The sequence below is a fragment of the Cyprinodon tularosa genome, unplaced genomic scaffold (assembly GCF_016077235.1).
Source record: "Cyprinodon tularosa strain WSP-4 unplaced genomic scaffold, ASM1607723v1 ctg738, whole genome shotgun sequence".
NCBI lineage: Eukaryota > Metazoa > Chordata > Actinopteri > Cyprinodontiformes > Cyprinodontidae > Cyprinodon > Cyprinodon tularosa.
In genome coordinates, this window is record NW_024039494.1 from 272,575 (window position 1) to 292,728 (window position 20,154).

General features: G+C 50.6%; 1 protein-coding gene across 5 annotated transcripts in view; it reads left to right on the forward strand.

Moving 5' to 3' along the window:
- LOC119772992 (nck-associated protein 5-like) overlaps nucleotides 1-19,793 on the forward strand; it is a 67,461-nt gene extending 47,668 nt beyond the window's left edge. For 3 of the 5 annotated variants that reach the window (XM_038269753.1, XM_038269754.1, XM_038269752.1), the window contains exons 10-14: nucleotides 17-131; nucleotides 5,943-6,084; nucleotides 13,995-14,363; nucleotides 17,556-17,642; nucleotides 17,912-19,793. In XM_038269753.1, the coding sequence (XP_038125681.1) occupies nucleotides 17-131; nucleotides 5,943-6,084; nucleotides 13,995-14,363; nucleotides 17,556-17,641 (712 nt within the window). In that variant the 3' untranslated portion in view covers nucleotide 17,642; nucleotides 17,912-19,793. Of the gene's footprint in view, nucleotides 1-16; nucleotides 132-5,942; nucleotides 6,168-13,994; nucleotides 14,364-17,555; nucleotides 17,643-17,911 lie in introns of those variants that run through there. The other 2 variants (XM_038269755.1, XR_005279327.1) reach the window with 2 other exon arrangements.
- Nucleotides 19,794-20,154: the final 361 nt, after the last annotated feature.

The window sequence follows — 20,154 nt, forward strand, 5'->3', positions numbered from 1 at the left end:
GGTTTTATTTTTTCAGCTCTGTGGGAATAAGAGAGTCACATGATGCAGTCCGGGCATGCATCTCCATGCCCTGCCCAGGAATGTCCCTCAGTGAGGTCCAAGGACACGCCCACCTCATAGGGGATCCTCAGGTAAAGGCTTCCTGTCGACTCGTTTATCTCAAATAGAAACTCAAACTTAATCCAGACAGTGAAATTATGAAAGAAGATCCAGATTAGGATCAGTTGATTGATTCCAAATCATTAGAATAATCAGAAGTCATAGTTCATCAAATCTCGAAACCACGCCCACATTCCAAAGTGACAGCTGGAAGTCCCGCCCTCATTAATTAATAATGATCAAAAATTATAATGATGTTATTTTTATAAAAACTGTTATAATTATTAATTATTATTTGTATGTATTTATTATATCATCATTGTTAACATTTCAACTGGTGCCTGTAGCATCTGACCTCTGACCTCGAACTGCAGGGTTAAATCTGAGCTTAATCCTCAATCCTGGGAAATTAATCCAACAAAGAGTCTCATTAAAACATATGATTATTATTTACACAATTTGGATAAAGCAATTAAAGCAACGTTTCTTGTTTCATAATTGATAATGATTTTTAAAATGATTATTTTGGTACCCCTTCCTTAAAAATTCAAGAAACATCCGCTGGACTTGGTTTCCAAGGTTTTAAGACGTTTCTCTTCCCATCCAGGAAGCTTTCTCAGTTCTAACGTCTGAATCCGCAGTGAGTTTGAGTCTTTATAGACGAAGCCTTATTATTCTGTTAACGCTGAAATAAAACCCGACGCTGTTAGGAAAGAATTACAGACTGTTTCTGGAATGTGTGAAATGGAGGAACTGGTTTAGATCTCAGCGCTACTTTCTGTAAGATTGTGGGTGTCCAAGTCCAGCCTCCATGGGCCCCGGGTCCGTGCCATAGCAGCTCTGCAGCGGCCCCGGGTCCCTGCTATAGCAGCTCTGCAGCGGCCCCGGGTCCGTGCCATAGCAGCTCTGCAGCGGCCCCGGGTCCCTGCTATAGCAGCACTGCAGCGGCCCCGGGTCCGTGCTATAGCAGCTCTGCAGCGGCCCCGGGTCCCTGCTATAGCAGCTCTGCAGCGGCCCCGGGTCCCTGCTATAGCAGCTCTGCAGCGGCCCCGGGTCCCTGCTATAGCAGCTCTGCAGTGGCCCCGGGTCCCTGCCATAGCAGCTCTGCAGCGGCCCCGGGTCCCTGCTATAGCAGCTCTGCAGTGGCCCCGGGTCCCTGCTATAGCAGCTCTGCAGCGGCCCCGGGTCCGTGCTATAGCAGCTCTGCAGCGGCCCCGGGTCCCTGCTATAGCAGCTCTGCAGTGGCCCCGGGTCCCTGCTATAGCAGCTCTGCAGCGGCCCCGGGTCCCTGCTATAGCAGCTCTGCAGCGGCCCCGGGTCCCTGCTATAGCAGCTCTTCAGTGGCCCTGGGTCCCTGCCATAGCAGCTCTGCAGTGGCCCCGGGTCCCTGCTATAGCAGCTCTGCAGCGGCCCCGGGTCCCTGCTATAGCAGCTCTGCAGCGGCCCCGGGTCCCTGCTATAGCAGCTCTTCAGTGGCCCCGGGTCCGTGCTATAGCAGCTCTGCAGCGGCCCCGGGTCCCTGCTATAGCAGCTCTGCAGCGGCCCCGGGTCCGTGCTATAGCAGCTCTGCAGCGGCCCCGGGTCCCTGCTATAGCAGCTCTGCAGCGGCCCCGGGTCCCTGCTATAGCAGCTCTTCAGTGGCCCCGGGTCCGTGCCATAGCAGCTCTGCAGTGGCCCCGGGTCCCTGCTATAGCAGCTCTGCAGCGGCCCCGGGTCCCTGCTATAGCAGCTCTGCAGCGGCCCCGGGTCCCTGCTATAGCAGCTCTGCAGCGGCCCCGGGTCCCTGCTATAGCAGCTCTGCAGCGGCCCCGGGTCCGTGCCATAGCAGCTCTGCAGCGGCCCCGGGTCCCTGCTATAGCAGCACTGCAGCGGCCCCGGGTCCGTGCTATAGCAGCTCTGCAGCGGCCCCGGGTCCCTGCTATAGCAGCTCTGCAGCGGCCCCGGGTCCGTGCCATAGCAGCTCTGCAGTGGCCCCGGGTCCCTGCTATAGCAGCTCTGCAGCGGCCCCGGGTCCCTGCTATAGCAGCTCTGCAGCGGCCCCGGGTCCCTGCTATAGCAGCTCTGCAGCGGCCCCGGGTCCCTGCTATAGCAGCTCTGCAGCGGCCCCGGGTCCCTGCCATAGCAGCTCTGCAGCGGCCCCGGGTCCGTGCCATAGCAGCTCTGCAGCGGCCCCGGGTCCCTGCTATAGCAGCACTGCAGCGGCCCCGGGTCCGTGCCATAGCAGCTCTGCAGCGGCCCCGGGTCCCTGCTATAGCAGCTCTGCAGCGGCCCCGGGGTCCGTGCCATAGCAGCTCTGCAGCGGCCCCGGGTCCCTGCTATAGCAGCTCTGCAGTGGCCCCGGGTCCCTGCTATAGCAGCACTGCAGCGGCCCCGGGTCCGTGCTATAGCAGCACTGCAGCGGCCCCGGGTCCCTGCTATAGCAGCACTGCAGCGGCCCCGGGTCCGTGCTATAGCAGCTCTGCAGCGGCCCCGGGGTCCGTGCCATAGCAGCACTGCAGCGGCCCCGGGTCCCTGCTATAGCAGCTCTGCAGCGGCCCCGGGTCCCTGCTATAGCAGCTCTGCAGCGGCCCCGGGTCCGTGCCATAGCAGCACTGCAGTGGCCCCGGGTCCCTGCTATAGCAGCTCTGCAGTGGCCCCGGGTCCCTGCTATAGCAGCTCTGCAGCGGCCCCGGGTCCCTGCTATAGCAGCTCTGCAGTGGCCCCGGGTCCCTGCTATAGCAGCTCTGCAGCGGCCCCGGGTCCCTGCTATAGCAGCTCAGCTCTGCAGTGGCCCCGGGTCCCTGCTATAGCAGCTCTGCAGTGGCCCCGGGTCCCTGCTATAGCAGCTCTGCAGCTGGCCCCGGGTCCCTGCTATAGCAGCTCTGCAGCGGCCCCGGGTCCCTGCTATAGCAGCTCTGCAGCGGCCCCGGGTCCCTGCTATAGCAGCTCTGCAGCGGCCCCGGGTCCCTGCTATAGCAGCTCTGCAGTGGCCCCGGGTCCCTGCTATAGCAGCTCTGCAGTGGCCCCGGGTCCCTGCTATAGCAGCTCTGCAGTGGCCCCGGGTCCCTGCTATAGCAGCTCTGCAGCGGCCCCGGGTCCGTGCCATAGCAGCTCTGCAGCGGCCCCGGGTCCGTGCTATAGCAGCTCTGCAGTGGCCCCGGGTCCCTGCTATAGCAGCTCTGCAGTGGCCCCGGGTCCCTGCTATAGCAGCTCTGCAGCGGCCCCGGGTCCGTGCCATAGCAGCTCTGCAGCGGCCCCGGGTCCCTGCTATAGCAGCTCTGCAGTGGCCCCGGGTCCCTGCTATAGCAGCTCTGCAGTGGCCCCGGGTCCCTGCTATAGCAGCTCTGCAGTGGCCCCGGGTCCCTGCTATAGCAGCTCTGCAGCGGCCCCGGGTCCGTGCTATAGCAGCTCTGCAGCGGCCCCGGGTCCCTGCTATAGCAGCTCTGCAGCGGCCCCGGGTCCGTGCTATAGCAGCTCTTCAGTGGCCCCGGGTCCCTGCTATAGCAGCTCTGCAGCGGCCCCGGGTCCGTGCCATAGCAGCTCTGCAGCGGCCCCGGGTCCCTGCTATAGCAGCTCTGCAGCGGCCCCGGGTCCCTGCTATAGCAGCTCTGCAGCGGCCCCGGGTCCCTGCTATAGCAGCTCTGCAGCGGCCCCGGGTCCGTGCTATAGCAGCTCTTCAGTGGCCCCGGGTCCCTGCTATAGCAGCTCTGCAGCGGCCCCGGGTCCGTGCCATAGCAGCTCTGCAGCGGCCCCGGGTCCCTGCTATAGCAGCTCTGCAGCGGCCCCGGGTCCCTGCTATAGCAGCTCTGCAGCGGCCCCGGGTCCGTGCCATAGCAGCTCTGCAGTGGCCCCGGGTCCGTGCTATAGCAGCTCTTCAGTGGCCCCGGGTCCCTGCTATAGCAGCTCTGCAGCGGCCCCGGGTCCCTGCTATAGCAGCTCTGCAGCGGCCCCGGGTCCGTGCCATAGCAGCTCTGCAGCGGCCCCGGGTCCCTGCTATAGCAGCTCTGCAGTGGCCCCGGGTCCGTGCCATAGCAGCTCTGCAGCGGCCCCGGGTCCCTGCTATAGCAGCTCTGCAGCGGCCCCGGGTCCGTGCCATAGCAGCTCTGCAGCGGCCCCGGGTCCCTGCTATAGCAGCTCTGCAGCGGCCCCGGGTCCGTGCCATAGCAGCTCTGCAGCGGCCCCCGGGTCCCTGCTATAGCAGCTCTGCAGTGGCCCCGGGTCCGTGCCATAGCAGCTCTGCAGCGGCCCCGGGTCCCTGCTATAGCAGCTCTGCAGCGGCCCCGGGTCCGTGCCATAGCAGCTCTGCAGTGGCCCCGGGTCCCTGCTATAGCAGCTCTGCAGCGGCCCCGGGTCCGTGCCATAGCAGCTCTGCAGTGGCCCCGGGTCCGTGCTATAGCAGCTCTGCAGTGGCCCCGGGTCCCTGCTATAGCAGCTCTGCAGCGGCCCCGGGTCCCTGCTATAGCAGCTCTGCAGCGGCCCCGGGTCCCTGCTATAGCAGCTCTGCAGTGGCCCCGGGTCCCTGCTATAGCAGCTCTGCAGTGGCCCCGGGTCCCTGCTATAGCAGCTCTGCAGCGGCCCCGGGTCCGTGCTATAGCAGCTCTGCAGCGGCCCCGGGTCCGTGCTATAGCAGCTCTGCAGTGGCCCCGGGTCCCTGCTATAGCAGCTCTGCAGCGGCCCCGGGTCCCTGCTATAGCAGCTCTGCAGCGGCCCCGGGTCCCTGCTATAGCAGCTCTGCAGCGGCCCCGGGTCCGTGCCATAGCAGCTCTGCAGCGGCCCCGGGTCCCTGCTATAGCAGCTCTGCAGCGGCCCCGGGTCCCTGCTATAGCAGCTCTGCAGCGGCCCCGGGTCCCTGCTATAGCAGCTCTGCAGCGGCCCCGGGTCCCTGCTATAGCAGCTCTGCAGCGGCCCCGGGTCCCTGCTATAGCAGCTCTGCAGCGGCCCCGGGTCCCTGCTATAGCAGCTCTGCAGTGGCCCCGGGTCCGTGCCATAGCAGCTCTGCAGCGGCCCCGGGTCCCTGCTATAGCAGCTCTGCAGCGGCCCCGGGTCCGTGCCATAGCAGCTCTGCAGCGGCCCCGGGTCCCTGCTATAGCAGCTCTGCAGCGGCCCCGGGTCCGTGCCATAGCAGCTCTGCAGTGGCCCCGGGTCCGTGCCATAGCAGCTCTGCAGTGGCCCCGGGTCCGTGCTATAGCAGCTCTTCAGTGGCCCCGGGTCCCTGCTATAGCAGCTCTGCAGCGGCCCCGGGTCCCTGCTATAGCAGCTCTGCAGCGGCCCCGGGTCCGTGCCATAGCAGCTCTGCAGCGGCCCCGGGTCCCTGCTATAGCAGCTCTGCAGTGGCCCCGGGTCCCTGCTATAGCAGCTCTGCAGCGGCCCCGGGTCCGTGCCATAGCAGCTCTGCAGCGGCCCCGGGTCCGTGCCATAGCAGCTCTGCAGCGGCCCCGGGTCCCTGCTATAGCAGCTCTGCAGCGGCCCCGGGTCCCTGCTATAGCAGCTCTGCAGCGGCCCCGGGTCCCTGCTATAGCAGCTCTGCAGCGGCCCCGGGTCCCTGCTATAGCAGCTCTGCAGCGGCCCCGGGTCCCTGCTATAGCAGCTCTGCAGTGGCCCCGGATCCGTGGCCCCGGGTCCCTGCTATAGCAGCTCTGCAGTGGCCCCGGGTCCCTGCTATAGCAGCTCTTCAGTGGCCCCGGGTCAGTGGCCCCGGGTCCGTGGCCCCGGGTCCCTGCTATAGCAGCTCTTCAGTGGCCCCGGGTCAGTGGCCCCGGGTCCGTGGCCCCGGGTCCCTGCTATAGCAGCTCTGCAGTTTGAGGAGCAGATGCAGCTAACAGGACTTTATGCTAACTAATCATCTGATTTCTCTGACCATGCAGATGCCGAGCCGCAGACCTGATGGTGAGAATGGATCCGCAGTGAGGAGCCCCAGCCAGGAGGGGGCGATAGGTCAGGACCCGTGTTCCCTGCTGGTACCTGCCGCAGTGCGGGCCCCTGATGATGGCCGGCCTTTAGCCGGTGGTCAGTGGCATTAAGCTGGTGTCTGTGCTTTTACCATTTTACAGTTTGCAGACAGAAGTGAAGACCAAACATGACAGACGTGTGTAAGTCATGACGTCTAACAGTGAAAACACTAAAACTAGTCAAACAAACTGAAAAATGCCGAGTTCTGTCAGTTTGTGCTGCTTCTTCATGACATCAGTGATTTCATTTGATTTGCTCCAACATCTAAACCAAAAACATCTGGATTCCTCCTCAGCAGGCCTCCATCAGTCAGACATGGAACCTTCTCCTCCTGCTTTCTCCTCCATCGTCACACATCCACCTGTTAGTGCCTTCTGAATGAGACACGTGTTCTGAACTGCCGCAGAGAGGCGACAAGGTTAAGAAAGAAAAGAAAGGAAACAAAGAAAAGTTAATCATGAGAAAGAAAAGATAAAGTGTTAAAAAATAATTTGGTCCAAACATTTTAGAAACCCTTCGGAAAATATTCAAGTCTTTCTAAAAGAATATTCTGATCAACTGTATCAAATGCAGCACTGAGATCCAACAGGACGAGCACAGATACAAGTCCATTATCTGAGGCCATGAGAATATCATTAGTGACTTTCACCAGAGCTGTTTCAGTGCTATGATGAGCTCCAAAGCCAGACTGAAACTCTTCAAAAAGTTCATTATGGTGGAAGTGATCGCACACTTGTTTGGCAACTACTTTCTCAAGAATTTTGGATAAGAAAGGAAGATTGGATATAGGTCTATAATTGACCAAGTCATCTGGGTCAAGAGACGGTTTCTTAAGCAGAGGTTTAATTCCAGCAACCTTAAAAGCTTTAGGTACATATCCCTGTAACAGAGATAGATTAATCACATCTAGAATGGAGGAGGAGATCAAAGGGAATACCTCCTTAAAGGAATAGTACACCCAAAACATGATTAGCCTTCATTTTCTACTCACCCCCATGCTGAACAACACTCTGGAGTACTTTTTTGATATCTCAAATGCATCTGGAGATCTGGGAGGCTTCTTGCTGTCTGCTGACATTCAAATAATGGAGGTCTATGGCGCCCGAGACAGAAAGGTCCATAAAAGTCCACAAAAAACGTGTCAATATTCATTTTATGGACCTTGCTGCCTCGGGCGCCATAGACCTCCATTATTTGAATGTCAGCAGACAGCAAGAAGCCTCCCAGATCTCCAGATGCATTTGAGATATCAAAAAAGTACTCCAGAGTGTTGTTCAGCATGGGGGTGAGTAGAAAATGAAGGCTAATCATGTTTTGGGTGTACTATTCCTTTAAGGTTATTAGAAAGTGGTCAGAGAGGACAGGGTTGTGAGGAAATACTGTTATTTCTTCACATTCTATGCCGTATTTCGGCACAAGATCCAAAGTATGAAGATGAGAATGTGTGGGACTATTCACATTTTGAACAAAGCCAATAGTGTCTAAGATAGCATTAAAGGCTGCTCTTAAGCTATCGCCTTCAATGTCAGCATGGATGTTAAAATCTCCCACTATGATGAAGCTGTCAGTATTTAATGCCAAATCAGAAAGGAACTCTGAAAACTCATCTAAAAATTCAGAGTAAGGACCTGGTGGACGATACAAAGTTACAAAAAGAAGAGGTTTTCTTGCCTTGAAATTTGGATCAGGCAAATTAAGGGTTAAATGTTCAAAGAGTTGTAGGTATTAACTGTTTTGGGAGTAATCAGTAAGTCAGACTGGAAGATTGTTGCTACTCCTCCTCCTCGCCCAGAACTTCTGGGTATGTGAAAATGTAAATAGCTTGAAGGAGTTGCCTCATTTATGCTCACATAATCCTCTTGCTGCAGCCAGGTTTCTGTAAGGCAAAACAAGTCAATGTGATTATCACAAATCAAGTCATTAACTAGTAGACTTTTAGAGGAAAGAGATCTTATGTTAAACAGACCGCATTTAATTGTTTTAACTTTTTCACCAATTGGAGTTATTTTGATTTTAATTAGATTATCATGATTTACTCCTTTGGGAATATTTACTAATTTATTAGATTTTGGTCGTGGGCAAGACACTGTCTGGATGGAGTAAAGAGTGGGTAACAGTAGAGAAGCTGCAGAGAGGTCTGTTAAACTAGGACTCTGCTTCCTGGTCTGCACCCTGGGGGGTCAGGGTTTTGGAGGACTAATAAATGTGGCCAGATTCCTAGAAAGAAGAGCTGCACCATCCAAAGTGGGATGGATGCCGTCTCTCCGAATCAGACCAGGCTTTCCCCAAAAGGATTGCCAATTATTAATGTAGCCCACGTTGTTTTCAGGGCACCACCTAGACAACCAGCGGTTGAATGACGACATGCGGCTAAACATGTCATCACTGGTCAGATCAGGGAGGGGACCAGAGAAAATTACAGAGTCCCACATTGTTTAGGCAAACTTACACACCGAAGCAACAATTCAATTCAATTCAGTTTATTTATATAGCACCAAATTCACAACACATGTCATCTCAAGGCACTTTCCAGTTCAACCAGATCATACAGTCAAATTGATACAAAGTTTTCTATCTAAGGAAAACCAGTTGATTGCATTGACTCATTGACTCAAATACAATCCCCCACACTAAGCATGCTTGTAGCGACAGTGGAGAGGAAAAACTCCCTTTTAACAGGAAGAAACCTCCAGCAGAACCAGGCTCAGTGTGAGCGGCCATCTGCCGAGGCCGACAACACTAATTTTAGATAGATTAAAATCCCTTAACCAGATTAACCAATCCCTTAAACAGATTAACCAACCCTTAACCAGATTAACTAACCCTTAACCAGATTAACCAACCCCTTAACCAGATTAACCAACCCTTAATCAGATTAACTAACCCTTAACCAGATTAACCAACCCCGTAACCAGATTAACCAACCCTTAACCAGATTAACCAACCCCTTAACCAGATTAACTAACCCTTAACCAGATTAACTAACCCTTAACCAGATTAACTAACCCCTTAACCAGATTAACCAACCCTTAATCAGATTAACTAACCCTTAACCAGATTAACCAACCCCGTAACCAGATTAACCAACCCTTAACCAGATTAACCAACCCCTTAACCAGATTAACTAACCCTTAACCAGATTAACCAACCCTTAACCAGATTAACCAACCCCTTAACCAGATTAACTAACCCTTAACCAGATTAACTAACCCTTAACCAGATTAACTAACCCCTTAACCAGATTAACCAACCCTTAATCAGATTAACTAACCCTTAACCAGATTAACCAACCCCGTAACCAGATTAACCAACCCTTAACCAGATTAACCAACCCCTTAACCAGATTAACTAACCCTTAACCAGATTAACTAACCCTTAACCAGATTAACCAACCCCTTAACCAGATTAACCAACCCTTAACCAGAGTAACTAACCCTTAACCAGATTAACCAACCCTTAACCAGATTAACCAACCCCTTAACCAGATTAACTACCCCTTAACCAGATTAACTAACCCTTAACCAGATTAACCAACCCCTTAACCAGATTAACTAACCCTTAACCAGATTAACCAACCCTTAACCAGATTAACCAACCCCTTAACCAGATTAACTAACCCCCTAACCAGATTAACTAACCCTTAACCAGATTAACCAACCCCTTAACCAGATTAACCAACCCTTAACCAGATTAACTAACCCTTAACCAGATTAACCAACCCTTAACCAGATTAACCAACCCCTTAACCAGATTAACTAACCCTTAACCAGATTAACCAACCCCTTAACCAGATTAACCAACCCTTAACCAGATTAACCAACCCCTTAACCAGATTAACTAACCCTTAACCAGATTAACCAACCCCTTAACCAGATTAACTAACCCCCTAACCAGATTATTCCTTAACCAGGGTAACTAGTCTTTAGAACAGTTCCTTCCTGCTCCCTTTAGTCTAATCCCAGTGGTTAGGGTTCCTCTGGTCCAGAACCAGTTTGGATCAGAGTTTGGAACCAGGATAAAGTTCCCACTCCGTCATCATTCAGTCCCAAATACGAGGCTATCATCAGAGAAACTGAACATGACCCAGCAGATACTTTGACTAGGCCACTGCAGCGCATTGATCCATCTCTGCTGTTTGGGATTATTGTTGGTTGGACTCCTGTTAGACTCTAGAATCCGTAGGTCTACGGAGCAGAACTCCTGCTGTGGTTCTACCCATCATGATCCAACATGTCAGCTTTGGTCTCCTCTGTCCTGCAGCTTCGCTAACCGCGGTCCTGCAGCCATCTTGGTTTTACAGAGAATAATCGGGTGGTAATCTTGGATTGCGTAATCTAATGGCTCTGCAGAGAGACCAACCTCACCATCCATGATGGAGGCTTGTTGGAACCAATCAGCTGATTCTGCTCCTGCGGATCAAACTACCGTTTATGGTTTCCTGCGATCCGGCAGCTTTTATTGGTCTGATGTGATTCTAACCAATCAGTGAAGAGAACTCGGCCCTTTAGAAACCTGGAAACTGACGTGTGCCAGTTTAAACCTCAGCCTCTGGGAACCACATGGAAGCTTCTTCCTGCCACCTGCTTTGGTTTTTATTTTTTCTTAAAAATCAGCTGCATAAAGTCAAAAAGATCAAAGTATGAAGCATCATAGGGAGAGTTACAGCTGACTGAAAAGTTCTGGTTCTTTTCTCTCCATTCAGATAGAGATTGATCTTCTCACCGCATGCTTCCTCATTCTGTGCATTTTATGTCTGCATGATGATCCTCATCAAACACAGCAATGCCTCAGAGCTGCTTAGCTCTATACAACATAGAATCGCTTCATTTTGGTATTTTATTTTGTGGTTTAACCGTAAAGATGTTGCAACGTTTGACTTTGGAGGAGTGGAACTAAGAGACCAAGGATCCTGCTGCAGATCAGCAGATAGAAAGCAGCAGGAGTTCATACTGCAGAGCGGATCTATTCATATTTTCACACTGACTTCTTTTATGCCATCTCTACCATTAAAGAAATCACTTTTACAAAGTGAGGCTGCTCTATAGATTCATTCTATAGATCCAGCTCTATAGACCAGCTCTATACATCCAGTTCTATAGGTCCAGTTCCATAGATACAGCTATATAGATCAACTTCTATAGATACAGCTCTATCGATATAGCTCTATAGATCCAGCTCTATAGATTCAGCTCTATAGATCAAGCTCTATAGACCAGCTCTATAGATCCAGCTCTATAGTTACAGCTCTACAGACCAGCTCTATAGTTCCAGCTCTATAGATCCAGCTCTATAGTTCCAGCTCTATAGATCCAGCTCTATAGTTCCAGCTCTATAGATCCAGCTCTATAGTTACAGCTCTATCGATCCAGCTCTATAGATCCAGCTATATAGATTCAGCTCTATAGATCCAGCTCTATAGACCAGCTCTATAGATCCAGCTCTATAGTTACAGCTCTACAGACCAGCTCTATAGTTCCAGCTCTATAGATCCAGCTCTATCGATCCAGCTCTATAGATCCAGCTATATAGATTCAGCTCTATAGACCAGCTATATAGATTCAGCTCTATAGTTCCAGCTCTATAGTTACAGCTCTATAGACCCAGCTCTGTAGATTCAGCTCTATAGTTTCAGCTCTATAGACCCAGCTCTATAGATTCAGCTCTATAGTTCCAGCTCTATAGTTACAGCTCTATAGACCAGCTCTATAGACCAGCTCTATAGACCAGCTCTATAGATCCAGCTCTATAGTTCCAGCTCTATGGACCAGCTCTATAGATCCAGCTCTATAGACCAGCTCTATAGACCAGCTCTATAGATCCAGCTCTATAGTTCCAGCTCTATAGTTACAGCTCTATAGACCAGCTCTATAGATCCAGCTCTATAGTTCCAGCTCTATGGACCAGCTCTATAGATCCAGCTCTATAGACCAGCTCTATAGATCCAGCTCTATAGTTCCAGCTCTATAGTTACAGCTCTATAGACCAGCTCTATAGATCCAGCTCTATAGACCAGCTCTATAGATCCAGCTCTATAGATCCAGCTGTATAGTTTCAGCTCTATAGATCCAGCTCTATAGATCCAGCTCTATAGTTTCAGCTCTATAGATCCAGCTCTATAGATCCAGCTCTATAGACCAGCTCTATAGATCCAGCTCTATAGATCCAGCTGTATAGTTTCAGCTCTATAGATCCAGCTCTATAGTTTCAGCTCTATAGACCCAGCTCTATAGACCAGCTCTATAGACCAGCTCTATAGACCAGCTATATAGATTCAGCTCTATAGTTCCAGCTCTATAGTTACAGCTCTATAGACCAGCTCTATAGACCAGCTCTGTAGATCCAGCTCTATAGTTCCAGCTCTATGGACCAGCTCTATAGATCCAGCTCTATAGATCCAGCTCTATAGACCAGCTCTATAGATCCAGCTCTATAGTTCCAGCTCGATGGACCAGCTCTATAGATCCAGCTCTATAGACCAGCTCTATAGATCCAGCTCTATAGTTCCAGCTCTATAGTTCCAGCTCTATAGTTACAGCTCTATAGACCAGCTCTATAGACCAGCTCTATAGATCCAGCTCTATAGTTCCAGCTCTATAGTTTCAGCTCTATAGATCCAGCTCTATAGATCCAGCTGTATAGTTTCAGCTCTGTAGATTCAGCTCTATAGTTCCAGCTCTATAGATTCAGCTCTATAGATCCAGCTGTATAGTTTCAGCTCTATAGATACAGCTCTATAGACCCAGCTCTATAGATTCAGCTGTATAGATTCAGCTCTATAGATCCAGCTCTATAGACCCAGCTCTATAGTTTCAGCTCTATAGACCAGCTCTGTAGATCCAGCTCTATAGTTCCAGCTCTATAGTTTCAGCTCTATAGACCAGCTCTGTAGATTCAGCTCTATAGATCCAGCTCTATAGATCCAGCTCTATAGATCCAGCTCTATCGATTCAGCTCTATAGATTCAGCTCTATAGATCCAGCTGTATAGTTTCAGCTCTATAGATCCAGCTCTATAGACCCAGCTCTATAGATTCAGCTCTATAGATCCAGCTGTATAGTTTCAGCTCTGTAGATTCAGCTCTATAGTTCCAGCTCTATAGATTCAGCTCTATAGATCCAGCTGTATAGTTTCAGCTCTATAGATACAGCTCTATAGACCCAGCTCTATAGATTCAGCTGTATAGATTCAGCTCTGTAGATCCAGCTCTATAGTTCCAGCTCTATAGTTTCAGCTCTATAGACCAGCTCTGTAGATCCAGCTCTATAGTTCCAGCTCTATAGTTTCAGCTCTATAGACCAGCTCTGTAGATTCAGCTCTATAGATCCAGCTCTATCGATTCAGCTGTATAGATCCAGCTCTATAGATCCAGCTGTATAGTTTCAGCTCTATAGATCCAGCTCTATAGTTTCAGCTCTATAGATCCAGCTCTATAGATCCAGCTCTATCGATCCAGCTCTATAGATCCAGCTCTATAGATCCAGCTCTATAGATCCAGCTCTATCGATCCAGCTGTATAGATCCAGCTCTATAGATCCAGCTCTATAGTTTCAGCTCTATAGATCCAGCTCTATCGATCCAGCTCTATAGATTCAGCTCTATAGATTCAGCTCTATAGACCAGCTCTGTAGATCCAGCTCTATAGTTCCAGCTCTATAGTTTCAGCTCTATAGACCAGCTCTGTAGATTCAGCTCTATAGATCCAGCTCTATCGATTCAGCTCTATAGACCAGCTCTATAGATCCAGCTCTATCGATCCAGCTCTATAGACCAGCTCTATAGATCCAGCTCTATCGATCCAGCTCTATAGATCCAGCTGTATAGATCAGACTCTCCTGATTATCTGATCAGAAACATGTCTGATGTATTTTAGTTTCACTCCAGCCAGGGTTTCGCTGCCGCTTCGTTCCTCTTCAGCTCGTGTCTTTTTCCGACTCGGAGCCGCTTCAGCTGTCCTCCTTCTGCTGCAGGCTTGGGCTGCAAGATGCGGACGTTGGACAGCGGAATCGGGACTATCCCCCCCCCAGAATCCTGCTCCTTCTTCTCCTCCATCCTCGGCTTCCTTCCCAAATCCTCGTCGACCCCTCAGGAGTCCCTCAGTGTTCCCGGTTCCTCCCCCAGAGACGTGTCCCCTCTGCCCCGATGGAGAGTACCTGCCAGCTATAAGGACAGCAGCCTCGCAGGAGTTCCCGGCTCCGTGTCCGACTCCATGATCCGTATCCCAGCAGTGCCTTTCCCCACTGTGGCCTTCCTGCAGCCTGTCCAACCCGTCTCTGAACCCGTCCTGACCCCAGCCTGTGTGTGTGACCCCCGGAGCAGGCTGCCCAGACCACCCAGAGGTAAAACACCCAGACCTGCAGCTCACAGCTTCAACCCTGTGGAACGTTCTAGATCCATCTAGAACATCCAGCTGCCTTCAGTCTGTAGACTGACCTGATGTGAAGGACGGTGAATGTAGGCTAGTATTTCATGACAGCTGATTATTAATCTGAACCTCTTTTAACTCCTGTTTTTCTAATGTCACCTAGAAATAAATGTTTGACTAAATATTTAAACGTTTCTGGCTTTAGCTAAATACTGACTTAGTAGAACAAATGATTCATTGGTTTCACTGATTTATTCATGCTAAGCTTTAGCTAACAGCAGAGCCTCCTGCTAACAGCAGAGCCTCCTGCTAACAGCAGGGCGTCATCCTAACAGCAGAGCCTCCTGCTAGCCGCAGAGCCTCCTGCTAACAGCAGAGCCTCCTGCTAACAGCAGGGCGTCATGCTAACAGCAGAGCCTCCTGCTAACAGCAGAGCCTGCTGCTAACAGCAGGGCGTCATGCTAACAGCAGAGCCTCCTGCTAACAGCAGAGCCTCATGCTAACAGCAGGGTGTCATGCTAACAGCAGAGCCTCCTGCTAACAGCAGAGCGTCATGCTAACAGCAGGGCCTCCTGCTAACAGCAGAGCCTCCTGCTAACAGCAGAGCCTCATGCTAACAGCAGGGCGTCATGCTAACAGCAGAGCGTCATGCTAACAGCAGAGCCTCCTGCTAACAGCAGAGCCTCCTGCTAACAGCAGAGCCTGCTGCTAACAGCAGGGTGTCATGCTAACAGCAGAGCCTCATGCTAACAGCAGAGCCTCCTGCTAACAGCAGGGTGTCATGCTAACAGCAGAGCCTCCTGCTAACAGCAGGGTGTCATGCTAACAGCAGAGCCTCATGCTAACAGCAGAGCCTCCTGCTAACAGCAGGGTGTCATGCTAACAGCGAGCCTCCTGCTAACAGCAGGACCTCCTGCTAACAGCAGAGCCTCCTGCTAACAGCAGAGCGTCATGCTAACAGCAGAGCCTCATGCTAACAGCAGAGCCTCCTGCTAACAGCAGAGCGTCATGCTAACAGCAGAGCGTCATGCTAACAGCAGAGCCTCCTGCTAACAGCAGAGCCTCCTGCTAACAGCAGAGCGTCATGCTAACAGCAGAGCCTCATGCTAACAGCAGAGCTTCCTGCTAACAGCAGAGCCTCATGCTAACAGCAGAGCGTCATGCTAACAGCAGAGCCTCCTGCTAACAGCAGAGCGTCATGCTAACAGCAGGGCCTCATGCTAACAGCAGAGCGTCATGCTAACAGCAGGGCCTCATGCTAACAGCAGAGCCTCATGCTAACAGCAGGGCCTCCTGCTAACAGCAGAGCGTCATGCTAACAGCAGAGCCTCATGCCAACAGCAGAGCCTCATGCCAACAGCAGAGCGTCATGCTAACAGCAGAGCCTCATGCCAACAGCAGGGCCTCATGCTAACAGTAGAGCGTCATGCTAACAGCAGAGCGTCATGCTAACAGCAGAGCCTCCTGCTAACAGCAGAGCCTCCTGCTAACAGCAGAGCGTCATGCTAACAGCAGAGCCTCATGCTAACAGCAGGGCCTCCTGCTAACAGCAGAGCGTCATGCTAACAGCAGAGCCTCATGCCAACAGCAGAGCCTCATGCCAACAGCAGGGCCTCCTGCTAACAGCAGAGCGTCATGCTAACAGCAGAGCCTCATGCCAACAGCAGAGCCTCATGCTAACAGCAGGGCCTCCTGCTAACAGCAGAGCCTCATGCTAACAGCAGGGCCTCCTGCTAACAGCAGAGCGTCATGCTTACAGCAGGGCCTCATGCTAACAGCAGAGCCTCATGCTAACAGCAGGGCCTCCTGCTAACAGCAGAGCGTCATGCTTACAGCAGGGCCTCCTGCTAACAGCAGAGCGTCATGCTTACAGCAGGGCCTCATGCTAACAGCAGGGCCTCATGCTAACAGCAGGGCCTCCTGCTAACAGCAGAGCGTCATGCTAACAGCAGAGCCTCATGCCAACAGCAGAGCCTCATGCTAACAGCAGGGCCTCCTGCTAACAGCAGAGCCTCATGCTAACAGCAGGGCCTCCTGCTAACAGCAGAGCGTCATGCTTACAGCAGGGCCTCATGCTAACAGCAGAGCCTCATGCTAACAGCAGGGCCTCCTGCTAACAGCAGAGCGTCATGCTTACAGCAGAGCCTCATGCTAACAGCAGAGCCTCATGCTAACAGCAGGGCCTCCTGCTAACAGCAGAGCGTCATGCTAACAGCAGAGCCTCATGCTAACAGCAGAGCCTCATGCTAACAGCAGGGCCTCCTGCTAACAGCAGAGCGTCATGCCAACAGCAGAGCCTCATGCTAACAGCAGAGCCTCATGCTAACAGCAGGGCCTCCTGCTAACAGCAGAGCGTCATGCCAACAGCAGAGCCTCATGCTAACAGCAGAGCCTCATGCTAACAGCAGGGCCTCATGCTAACAGCAGAGCCTCATGCTAACAGCAGGGCCTCCTGCTAACAGCAGAGCGTCATGCTTACAGCAGAGCCTCATGCTAACAGCAGAGCGTCATGCTAACAGCAGAGCGTCATGCTAACAGCAGGGCCTCATGCTAACAGCAGAGCGTCATGCTTACAGCAGAGCCTCATGCTAACAGCAGAGCCTCATGCTAACAGCAGAGCCTCCTGCTAACAGCAGAGCCTCATGCTAACAGCAGGGCCTCATGCTAACAGCAGAGCCTCATGCTAACAGCAGAGCCTCCTGCTAACATTAGAGCCTCATGCTAACAGCAGGGCCTCATGCTAACAGCAGAGCCTCCTGCTAACATTAGAGCCTCATGCTAACAGCAGGGCCTCATGCTAACAGCAGAGCGTCATGCTTACAGCAGAGCCTCATGCTAACAGCAGAGCCTCATGCTAACAGCAGAGCCTCCTGCTAACAGCAGAGCCTCATGCTAACAGCAGGGCCTCATGCTAACAGCAGAGCCTCATGCTAACAGCAGAGCCTCCTGCTAACATTAGAGCCTCATGCTAACAGCAGGGCCTCATGCTAACAGCAGAGCCTCCTGCTAACATTAGAGCCTCATGCTAACAGCAGGGCCTCATGCTAACAGCAGAGCCTCCTGCTAACATTAGAGCCTCATGCTAACAGCAGGGCCTCATGCTAACAGCAGGGCCTCATGCTAACAGCAGAGCGCTGACATGAGTCTGATTTTGTGTTTTTCTCAGGTGTGACGGAACCAAAGAAGGCGACTGATAACAGAACAGGAACTACGACCCGACAGAAAGGACAGACCAGACTCTCAGCTTCCTAACGTAAGAGACGGAGGACTGACTGCTGCTCTCTGTCTTTAATCAGTTAATCCTTCATTCATGCATTCGTGCATTTGTTAATTCACTCATTCGTTCATTCATTCATTCATTCACAGAATGAAGGATCCTAGATAAGCACCAGTATTTATAGTTGAGTCTTGTGAAACCAGAGGAATCTACAGCAGCAATACCCTGAGCTTTGGCTCCATGCGGCACTTTGTTTTCACTCTTAGTGAAGCTTCTTCACTGCCGGTTCTCTGTTTTCATTCCAGAGGCCTCTAAGCTGAAGCTGTGGACCTGAGGGGGTCTGTGGGAATCATCTCAGACTCTGCAGGAACCCGGAGCCTCTCAGGATGATCGGGACCAAGACGACACGGTTTGGCGCCTCCAGCGGCTCTCAGTGAGGTGCTGTGATTCAGAGCACCTGATCGCAGACCGTCTGGCTGCCGTCTGTCTGCGTCTGGTTGATTTAGCAGCAAAGCTGAAAACTACTGCTCCAACCCCCCACCCCCAGACTCATCCTAACGTCTTCCTCACATCCAGGTTGTTGTAGTCTAGTTACCCCTCAGGTGTGACTGTGGGATGCAGCGTTCACCTGGGATTTCTCCTCACTGCAAAGGAAATTAGCTCATAAATTACAGTTTAGCTCTAATTCTTTTTCTTTAAGCTCTCAAAATCCCTAAAATCTGGTTTTCTGTGACGTTCAGGAAATGGAGTTTCATAAAGCAGGATTAACTCTCTAAAATGATCTAGAATAAAGTCGGGAACTCTGAGTTTGATGTTTCACAACAGCTGCTATCATTGTTCAATCAACTCCTAGTAGAACCCCTCACAGTGGGGCGCCTGCGTAACAGGAAGGTAAAGCCCTGATTCGACCAGTCACCATGGCAACAGGAAACAGGAAGTACCTATTTCACCCACTGGAACTAGAGATTTAATGAAGAAATGGGAAAAAGGAGAATGTGTTTTAAAAAAGCGCTACAAGTGAGAGGTGAAGGAGGAGATTGCTGCTTGGGTTTATATGAAGTGGTCTATGGCAGGCCGTTTTAACATTTATTAAAAGCACTCTGATGTTCCATTTGTACATCACTAAAATAAGATAGAAATCACACTCCTAGACTGAACTGTAATAATCGATTTTATTAATTACATTTTTGTAGCAGAAACTGAATTTCAGAAGGTAAAAAAAATTATAATAAGAATTAAGTTTTATTTACCTAGAAATGTTTCCACATTTTAAGTGTCTGTTCTGACATTTATCAGCTTGACTAAAAATGTATTTATATCTGAAATAAATTCCTTCATAGTCAAAATAATACAGATGATGAACAGTAATATTAGGAATATTGAGATCTGAAATTAATTCATAGACATCCAGAATATTCATTCTAGATGTGAAGAGTGTCATTTTGTGGGGGAGGGCATAGAACTTAGAATCCAGAGGTTCTGACTTCAAGTCCCACTCCCACAGCCTCCACTCTGGGTCCCTGAGAAAGACCCTTAACGCCGCACAATGGCAGCCCACTGCTCCCCGAGAGGAGGGGTTACATACAGAGAGGGAATTTGATTTAAATGGACGTTATTAGCGGCTATCAGTCCCATAGAATGGCTTCAGATTGGGCCAGTAGGCTCAGAGGTTATCATCATCCAGTTAATCCTAACCCTAAAGTTTTTCATTTTTCCCTGTGGAATTAATGAATCTATTTATCTGTAATCTGAGAATAATCTCAGTAGTTCTTCATGAACTGTGTAAATAACTAAATAAAAATAAAATGCTCCGCATCTCGTTCATACTAAACCGTAACCAGTAATCTCCTCTCCTGTCACTGAGTGTAGAATCCTCTCCCTATAAATATTTAATTCTCTGAGAATTAATGCCAATCATTCTTTATTAAGATCCTCGTCAAACAGACATGCAATGTTTGTTTTTAAAACCTAATGCATCTAAAGGACCTGGAGAATTATATATTTTTTATGCACAAAACTAGGACAAACCCCCCAAACTAAATGAGGAAATCAAGCAGCGTGATTGGCTGTAAGGAGAGAGAGACAGAGGACCCTGAGTTTACTGAAGGAAAGCAGGTTAGCGGTGGCAGGATGTTACCATGGCAACAGAAACAGAGGATGAGGAAACTGTGAAACAGAAAACTCAGAGTTTCCCTGATTTCAGGTTCAGCTTATTGAAACGCTTCATTGGCTGCTTTCATTTGATTTTCTGTTTTTTTAGAATTAATGTTTTACAAAATCAAAATTTTATTTGACTAAATTATAATTTAGTACATTTGTATTTTTATAACTTTTTTGGTTTTGTGTTCTTTTACTTATCATTTACTTTAATGGGAGGTATGTAAACTTTCAAGCACAACTGTAAAAATGTCACATCGTATAAAAGCAGCTGAGATTCAGCAGAAAATATCAAACCATGTTTTTCTGCTTTTAGTTTATCAGGGAAGCAGGAAGAACCTCTGGGGTTTACGTCAAAGCCAACGGCGCCTGTTAACGACCTCAGCTAAAC